The sequence below is a fragment of the Mytilus trossulus genome, chromosome 14 (genome assembly GCF_036588685.1).
Source record: "Mytilus trossulus isolate FHL-02 chromosome 14, PNRI_Mtr1.1.1.hap1, whole genome shotgun sequence".
In the NCBI taxonomy this organism is placed as follows: Eukaryota; Metazoa; Mollusca; class Bivalvia; order Mytilida; family Mytilidae; genus Mytilus; species Mytilus trossulus.
Window position 1 is genome coordinate 78,320,855 of NC_086386.1, and position 10,505 is coordinate 78,331,359.

Below are 10,505 nucleotides of genomic sequence, written 5' to 3' on the forward strand. Positions count from 1 at the left end.
TATAAATGTAATAATTTTTTTTATCCATTTTTGCTTTAATAGCAACTATTATACCAGTCTGGGATTTAAATCACCTTGAAGCTGTCATTGTACGGTTCAATTTATGAGCAATTGTGATAGGGAAAATAAAACCACACCTTTGACAAGTATATTTGTTTGAATATCGATTTTATAGTCACGAACTTTAAACATAGTCAATCGTATATAATAGGAGAAATCCAGCATAAGTACATTCAAAAATACACATAATATTAGAGGGACGAATGTTACCACAGGGACATTCAAATACAATGGCAGGTAATGCGATTGATATATAGCAATGGTTTTTAATATGTATTATTTTTTAACTTTTTTAAAGTCATCTTAAATTTATTCAAATTTAGGTTTCGTTTAAAATAACTGCGATATAATCTGCAAACACGTATGTTTCTGTGCGATTATTTGAATCACAGTATAAAATATTGTATTGAAAAATTATTGCACAAGGACGACTTCCTGATGCAATCTAGGCAGACTAAGCAGACATAGGTACGGTTCGGTGTTGTGTCTCTGTTGTGTCGTAGTTCTCTTATATTTGATACGTTTCCCTCAGTTTTAGTTTGTAACCCGGATTTGTTTTTTTTCTCTATCGATTTATGAATTTTGAATATCGGTATACTACTGTTGCCTTTATTAAGCTTAAACACTATAAATTAAGGTAATATAGGTAATTTCATCTTTCAAATGTTTCTTATGTTCAAGCCGTAACAAATACATTGTTTAATTGTAATTGACAGTAATATAGACAGAGATTAAAAATGACAGGAGTTGTTCCAAATAAATAAAAATGTCCGTCTGTTTATACTTTTACATTAAAACAAACCTTATAAAATATGTATGACCTCTTTTGATTTATGCGCAAGGTTTATTTTTTATTGATTAACAACACTTAAAAATTGTGAAATAAACGGGGTTCGCACAATAATCATAATCTTAATCGGTCCTCATTTGATATTAGTTTTCTTCATGTTCTTATTACATTGAATTTATTACAGATTTAGGAACACAAAATGAATCACTTGCTTTATATCGGTATCTATGTCAGCATATTGTTGGAACGGAAGAATACGTTAAAACAATACGAATGATGATAACTGTCAGGGACAATTTTGCAAATACTGAGGACTTTAAGACGATTACCAGTGGAAGTTTTGGAGAAGGACTACACATGCGAGGTAGTGACCTAGATGTCATGATTGTTTGTAGCTTTTGTGAGATACCCCAAGACACGAACTTTCTGTTCAAGTCTGATAACATTTATTTTGCAATGGAAACAGATGATATCCAACCAGGTTTCACTCAGTTGCGTCTACTGTACAGTTATGATGGTTATATGTATAAATTATGTGAAAAAAGAGGACAGGACTTTTACATCTCAAGCACTGTATTTAAACAACAAGTTGTGACAAATAAGTTCCCGATTGTTCATGGACCGTGTGTTTCCGATAAGAAAGGTCGTTTTGACTTTGCATTATGCTGCCATACTAAATTATGGATAAAACCAGCAATGCAATGGATAACACGATCAAATAACGGGTGGCCTGCGACAAATGTGAAACAGTCTATAGTTAAACACGGCATTATTTGCGTACCAATAGGTCTTCAAGGGTCTACAAATAACGATTTAGCATGGAGATTGTCGTTTTCTGTTGGTGAAAAATTCTTAACTTATACTTTTACACACACACAATTACTTTGCTATGCTCTGATGAAAATTATTTTCAAAGATTTATTGGAATCGGACTTAGACTGTCATGGGTTACTTTGTTCATATTTCATGAAGACGATTGTATTCTGGATTTCGGAAGAAATTTCGCCTTCAGTCTGGAGACCGGACAACTTAATATCTTGTTTTATGAGATGTTTTAGACGACTAATATATTGTGTTCAAAACTCAATTTGTCCGCATTACTTCATTCCTGAGAATAATCTATTTGAAAATAAGATAAAAGGACATGCAAAGGAAATTCTCTTGAATAAACTGAATATCTTAAATAGTTATGATTGGCAATGCATCTTATTTTCACATCAGTTTTCGAAATATAATGAATTATTATTTCGATCGCTAAAAGAACCAAATTATGGACGTGTTGACGGAATACAAAAATTATTATTTACTATAATTAATGTGTCAGATTGCAAGTATAGTAAATTTACTTTAGAACAGGGAATTCGTATTGCATTTTCGTTTGAAAATTTCAAAATAAAACAATTTCATTTGTACTATATTTCTAAAATGTGTAGCGTTATTGCGCAATCATTTACAATCAAGAATATTTCCAGTAATAAATCTACTTACAAGCAACACAATCTCTGCATACGTAGCTTGTTACTAAATTTACATCATGATGCTGTATCTGGGTGGCTACTGTTAGCATCGTTTTTCTACAAGACAAGACAGTACAACCTATCTATCTACATTATCCAGTATATTTTATCAAAATGTACACTGGAGAAAATGCATCCATTAATGAATCTATCATACATGCATCACGAACTATTAGGTGCGAATTTATTCAGAAAGAAGAATCTTGTTCAGCTATGGAAACTTCTGCTATTAGATCATGTCTATTTTTATAATAAATCTACGTTAATCCCGAATGAATTAGAATTTATGATTATGTCACAAGAGTGTAGAATACCGCCAGTTGTGTACGCTCATTTTTTGCGTTTGCTATGTTATCATCATCTAAGTAGTTTCGAAATATGTCGTGATTGTTTTCAAGATCTTAAATTGACTGTAATGGAAAGATATTGTATAGTACATCCAATTGACGAACTTGTTTCTTTCGGAATTCTTGGTATAGCTTACCCGTTGTCACTTTATGGATAGTCTTCCAAGCAGACATTTATAAGATTTACAGAATTAAAAAATAGACTTGTTTAAGGTAATATTATAACTTTAGAGTTATTGATAATTTCTGTGTATTATAATGAAGCTTATTAAATTTGAGATTTCAAAGAGGTGGTGTTTTCTTATGATGCTTGTGATATGTTTCATCGTCATTTTTTCATTCAATCTGATGTTTTACATATATTGTAAAGTTTGCTATAAATAGAGTTGAATCAAGATTTTGTATAAATGAATTCGACAATAGCGTACTCATATATATTTAATGCATTGATAAACGCTTTTTAAAATCCTTTCTCCCTGTTGTCATGATCATTATAACATCCCATATAAGTTGACCAAGCTGCAAACGATCTTTCTGCAAATGAGAGATATCCGCAAAGCTCTATTACTAAATTTACTAAGGGATCATTAAATATGAATTTACTATAAACACCTGGGTGCCAAGTCTGTGACAAGATTCTAACTTTTATTCAATTTAAAATGATGCAGCTAACTGAATAGCAACATAAAACGTTCAATATGTTGTCTGGTGTAGAGACGTTTCCACGCATTTTTGGTCCATCAGATCTGCTATAGTGAGTGTTTGAAGATCCATCGGTGGCATTTTGCTAGTCTGATTCCTGCTTATCATTTCATTTGTTTGACACTAGCATAGAATTCCTTTACATAGACATCAATACAATAACCTTATGTAAACGGCATATCTTTATGTACGTATGAAGTATTCATAACGTAAATCTCAGTTTTTTAGTTACACAAAATAATAATAGTATGAATACTTCACCGAACTTGTTTTATTTGCGACTGACTATCATTAAACTGTATACCTTGATATTCTGGAAATATAGAAACAGCAAAATGTCGAACCTTTTAGTATCACAAAACTTTAAATAAGACTGTTGGTCTACTTTGTCGTAATTGAATCGATATGGTTGACTAAAAAAATCCAACGGTTGAGTTGTAAACAAGACGACAATTTTTATTTTTGAATAATAGTATATCGTTTCAATGCTGTAAGATGTTACATAATATTAGAAACATTTAAACTTTCTGTGTATTTTGATTAATCGAGAAGCCTTTATGAAATTATGGATTCTTTAAGATAGAATTTTCTAAACGAACGCTTGTTTAGTATATTGGTTTTTTTTTAATGTACCAGTGATTATTATGTCGTATAACGATGCAATCCTTGAGATCGATGTATTCTGAAGCCTGTGTCATTAATATTTGAAATAAGAGGGTTCCAACATTTAATGTATATCTATAACTAGTTCAGTGTTAAATCTACACATTTTAAAAGATTTCCGATGTATGTTGTTCTTTCTTTGGTACAATTCCGCCTTAGGAATAATTATCAATAATGGGAATTTAAATAGTGGAGTAAGTAAATGTATCAAGAAACGAATTTCTAGAAGAAGCACATCTTTTAGTTACTTTTTTCCCCAAGGAGTGCATGCACATCTCTTAAACACGTTAAAGTTAAATTTATGTTTCTGCGGTTAAATTATGAGGCTGCCACATTGAAATATTTTAAATAAAAAAAGATAATTTACCCATTGTTTTTTGTCCAATGTTTTTATCTTTCATAGCTGACAGGTGTAGGGTTTGACTTTGTGTGTTTAATTTTTTGCCATTTACTCGAATAGCTTATGCTAACCTTCTTTCCTGGAGTGTGAAATTATTTGTTTAGACCGGCAAAACACAAAAAGGCAGTGTTAAGGTGGTATAGGAGTCTAAAATAAAAGTTCATACTTTGCCAAAATGTAGTATCTATTGATATATGTTGAAAAATATAATAAAAGTGGTAGATCACCGCGCATTTTTTCAAGCTACAGGACGTGACAAAATGGCACATTTTGTATGGATTATAGAGGAAAAACACCATTTTGTGATATGAAACTAAACAAAATGATAGAATTGTTAAATACTGAAGGAAATGATAGCTTTAAAACAATGCTTTGATGACATCAAAAGAAAAGATAGGGTCACCGTACGTTTTTTACGGCTAAAATACAAAAAAGGAAAATTCCATGTAGAATCCTTTAGAAAATGCACTGTTTTAGAGTTAGCTCCCCTTAAAATGCCAATGTTTTTCTACTTTTCAAAACAACAAAAAATAATCAACATTTGCAAAAATATTAATTTATAAAAAGTTATATTCTTATAAATTGGTTCATTAAAATGAAAATTCGCATTAAATATCTGCATGCCTGCATCAAATTTTGCTAACTTGATAGAAAATCTGAACCTTTGGTTCTCTGTTTTTTACAATCCAGGATGGAGGAAGACACCCATACCACCTTAAGTCATTGTCAAATTTGCAAGCCCTAATGCTAACTTATATTGTGTTGAAGTATATTGAAATACATTGTGTTTCAGCCTAGCACAGAGCAAAAACTTAGCTAATAATATCGACGTCATTTGACATATGTATATTTATGTTTTTTGCCAATTAATTTAATTTGCATCTATAATTGCTTAATCACTCGAACTCTCAGAGAAAATACTATTTACGTCTAAGTCGAACTAAAACAATCTCAACGTGAAACCATTGCCTTTAATTCTTCGCGGTTAAAAGTTAAGTAGGCACACAATCTAACCCACAATCTTTTAACTAAAGTCAATATATATACTGATTCCAAACGTTTGTCAAAACCATTACTGAAGAAATGCACATGCAGGGTATATAAACAATTGTATGTTGCGTTGTGAAACGCGTCATTAAAGTAGCATGTATGATAATAATATGAAGTAAAAGATGCTTTCTGTTTTTCTAGTGTTATCGTTGTATTTTGAACTTTTGAACTTTTATTTTTTTATATTGTGTTTTTCTATGGTTTTTTTTTAAGATGAGGTTGTACGAAAGAAAATAAAAATTAGTGACAGTGATGTACTAACTGTATTTGAGAAGAGACGTTCTTGGTTAGATTAAAAAAAAAATGAAAATTTGCAAATTTCAACTAAGCTTTGGATACGCACACAGCATTCAAATGAAGTACACAACAAGTAGTCTTGAATAATATGTGAATGTTATGTCGCACTTGAATGGGTTCAATTTTTCGACTTACAGGTGTATGCAAACATTTTCAATTCTAGTAAAAAGAATAAACAGCCCTTCCACCACAAAACCTCGAAGAATATTCATTATATTTCAAATATCTTCACTTTAAACACTATGATCCTGCATACAGAACATTATGCCTAGTCGTCTCTTTCTAGAGAAGAATAGTTCATTTATCAGGCTCAAAGCACGAGTCTCAATAGGACATTTCGAAATACACAAAAAAAAAAAGATGTGGAATACTGCCAACTAGGAAGTTATCTACTAAATAGTTATCAAAGGTACCAGGATTATAATTTAGTACACCAGACGCGCGTTAGACTCATCAGTGACGCTCATATCAAAATATTTATAAAGCCAAACAAGAACGAAGTTGAAGAGCATTGAGGATCCAAAATTCCAAAAAGTTGTGCCAAATACAGCTCAGGTTATCTATTCCTGGGATAAGAAAATCCTTAGTTTTTCGAAAAAATCAAAGTTTTGTAACCAGTAAATTTATAAAAATGACCACATCATTGATAGTCATGTAAAAATATTACATCAGAAATGAAACTTAATCTTTGCCAGATTGGGTCTCAATTCCATATATGTAATATCTTAAGGTACCAGTCTTGTATTACAACTCCAGTTTCCGGTGCATTTCAAAATATGGAACTCTATTTTCTGGACTCATTTTTTTCTTTTTGATTATAGGTTTATGCTGAATTGAAACATATATATAGACTTAAAAAAATCTTGCATATTCTGGGGCATATCAATCCAGGAAAGTGGACGGATATCAAGTGATGCGGCCTAGTAAAAACAGCGAACAAAAAGTAGACAAAAAATTGTCTTGACTTCAGGATTCCACAACTTTTTATTCTTCGTGTTATTCTTCGTGACATGACCCACTTTTTTTTTCGATTAAATCACAATTTCACATTAGTACATACATGTCATGAACATGATTTTTTACATATATAACATTTTTTTTTTATTTTCATAGATCAGCTGTTTTGCATGTAAGCATATAGAGTAGTCCATTATTAAACTGCAACCTTAATGTATTACCAACTGTGATTTTTGTAAATGTCTATGCAAATATACGATTTAATAAAGAAATCTATACCTTATATAGTACAGATTGATCTTCAATTTATTTGTATAAATATAGGTAGTGATATCGGTTAAACAAATAATCATAAATCAATAATCATATATTTTCTCTTTAAACTAGCCCTTATATCATATAGATTGTTCATTGCTATAAATAATGATTTCAAATAATGGTGTCTGTAACTTAGTGAACGTTCATGTGTTGTGCAAAATGTCTGCACTATTCCAAGTGATCAGCCCATGTGTGTTATACTTGATTGGAGAATTCATTGGTTGCAGAGAAAATTTGAACATATCAACCTCTTGCAACAAACTTTGCGTCGATTATTAGTATAATGCTTGTATTGTTTGTTCACAAAAAGTTAATGAAAACACAACATATGCGTACATAGTTTTGACTTTTTTCGTCGTGTATAGATCGACTTCGTATGGTGGCCGGTTAAGGCCATTTCGCGTTTTTGTGTTTTTGCCCTTCATATTCTAAGTAGAAAACGCAAAACCGGAAGGAAAATATATTTCGCCTTTTTGCGTTTTTACTTCGCGTTTACAGCGTTTTCGACCTCGAGATTTCGCGTTTTCGCCCTAAAGAATATAAAGTGCGAAAACGCCAAAACGCGAAATGGCCTTAACCGGCCATCATGAGTTCGAGAGTTTGTACTGTAAATATCAGATGTGAATTGAATAGTTTTGCCAATATTTTCGATTGTGTATTTGGAATAAGTTTTGGAACCATTTTGATAACTCATGGAGAAATTTAACCGGATACCTAAGACGGCAACGGATTGAATTGTTCCTTATGTACCATCTATGGGTCATATGTTTAACAAGTTTTGTTGTTTTAGGATACTTCATACTAATTATTATCAAACTGGACATTTCACCTATTCTGCATAGTAAAACAAGTTATGTAACATTAAATAACGCAGAATTTTCGAGACTGAATGTCAATGTCGGTCTAAAAGAAGCAAATCTAGGAGAATCAATCCGATAGGTATATGGTAATGACAACAAATTTCAAATTTGTCAGCGTTTATTTAAACGATACATAAATGAAGATGTAAAAAATGGAATGCAAATGGACCAACTGAATGATATGAAATGAATAACGAAAAATATTATGTAACACAGAGAGTAAAATTATCCGACTTATTATGTGACGTTAAAAATCGGCAAACAAGACAAATATTTAAAATTATATTGTTTGCCATGAGTACTTTCGCGTTTTTAAAACTGTCTTTGTATTATAGGTGTCAGTATGACACCAATAGGTTATCGTCAGTATTCAATATTTGGCGAAAGGGCAGCGGAAGAATAATTTTTAAACGATAATTGTCTTGGTAATTTTGTCAATGAAAACGATTTGAATAATAATGATCATGATGTTATAATAATATCAACCGAAAATGACCATGACTTTACAACTAAAAATGCGATTATCACTTGACTTGAAGGTAAAGGATACAAAGTTTGCGTTTCTGATCTTGATTTTGATGCAGGAATTTAAAGATTTTTTCCTTTTTCGAATGCCATTCAAATCAGCAAAACCATCGGTGTTGTGTGCCCTGAAGAATTTTCGAAGGACTCCTTTTTAAATAAAACAGTGTTTGGTGACTTTATTATGTCCATGTCTGTAGATGGAAACATCAATGACAAAAATAGTCTGCTTATTATCAAAGATGTTGGGATAATTTATGAGCACATTTTTAGAATGAAGCGCTTCCGCTCTTCATACACAGTGTATTTCGATCAACGATTTTACAACCAATAACGTTACAAAAAGAAGCATCTACTTCTTAATTGAAAACACTAAATTTAAGCATTGTGACTTGTTATGTTTTCATCTTGGGCTTTATCTTAGTTGTCTGCATTACGTTGCGATGCAACTACATCAGTGACTATATCTTAGATTGAAAAGTTGGTTCAACACATTGACTTGCACTTCATGCTTGAATGACTAATGATTTTGTTTCGCATTTCTTTGAATCTTTACCAGACTAAATTGAGTATAAGATAAAATAAGATATTTTCATTTCAATTACACGGTGGGTATGGTTGTCCTGCGAGAGAACGTACTGTGGTGGTGATATGGTCCTGACGGGTGCTGGTGGGTCCTGATTCTGTGCTGGTGGGTTTGTTTACATTGTATCAGAACGGCAATAAAACGACTGTTTTGTTGCTTAAGTTTTCTCTGATGTGTCATAAGTACCATGCAAAGAATATTACAACAATATTATATTGCAAAAGTCGTGCAAGTTCGTTAAACGGAATTGTCCTGACGCTGTGCTGGTGATAAGAAAAACGGTCCTGGTTCTGTGCTCCTATGTCCTGGTTCTGTGCTTTTATATTTTAGTTAAAAGTGGCATATATTCAAGATCATTGATGCTGTACTGTTATTGACTTATTAGCTGTTGTCTGCTTTCTTGAAATTCCCATTGTTGTGAATCTGTTTACTGTTATTATGAGACAAAAATTCCCCTATTTTTTAATATTTTTGTTAAACTAACTGTAATCTTATTTATTGGCCTGTTAATGGAACCCTTCTTGCCCCCTTTTAAAATAAGAAAATATGTTTACGATTTTCAGGATTACGATCATTTTGCAAGATCACCAAAATACGTTGTAATTTATACATTACTTATATAAAGTAGATGATGTGGTATGTTTGTTGTCAATGGACAAATTTCCATAAGAAACCAAAGGAAGTATGTGTCAACAACCATACGTCATCATACGACCTTCAACAATAACCCATAAAAATAAAAATGTAAAAGGTTTTGCATAAAAATGGAGAGCAAAAATATAGAACAAAGGACTTTCTGAGCGTTTGAAACATGTCTTTAGCAGCTTTAAAAAACACATTTGTTTGTGAATGTTGACTATAAGAATGACAATAGTATTGCGGGTTTGTTTGTTTTGGTGTTTTTTTTTGGGGGGAGGGGGAGGGGGGATAAGTTAGAGCGGGGTTACAGTGAAAGCTTGGAATAGTTTCCCGTAAGATTTAAAAGTTGTATTGTAAGAGAAAAATGTATCTTATAGCTATTAAGAATCACTTGCTGTAAGATTTTTCCAACACATTTTTTTTTGGTCTAAGCGGTTATCAGGTGGTTTTTTTTTTTCGAAAGTTCGATATAGAACACTAAAAAAATCACTTTTTTATGAAAAGGGCAGGTTAGAATATGTCAGTGAATGAAGACGAGATACCCTAGAGAACACTAATAAAATTAAGATTTCTTAGCTTTTTTCATTTTAAAATAAATATTTTTGATAAAAATAAAATGTGCCTTGATTATAATTAAAAATGAGTATATGGAAAAAATACCCAACTAAAATACACTTTTATTTTAATATTGGTAATATCACTAAGCTTTTAAGTTTTGTGTGTCAAACACACCATCTCTGTAGTAATGACTCCTTACTAAGATATTTCACTTCATTCATTTTTTTTCTGCATTTTTT

At 31.5% G+C, this 10,505-nt stretch overlaps 1 protein-coding gene across 1 annotated transcript; it reads left to right on the forward strand.

Annotated features, from left to right (window-relative positions):
• Positions 1 to 290: 290 nt before the first annotated feature.
• Positions 291 to 5,825, forward strand: LOC134698106 (uncharacterized). Its single transcript, XM_063560396.1, has 3 exons — positions 291 to 297; positions 1,035 to 2,543; positions 5,743 to 5,825. The coding sequence occupies exons 1-3, from the start codon at positions 291 to 293 to the stop codon at positions 5,823 to 5,825; spliced, it is 1,599 nt and encodes a 532-aa protein (XP_063416466.1).
• The last annotated feature ends 4,680 nt before the right edge of the window (positions 5,826 to 10,505 follow it).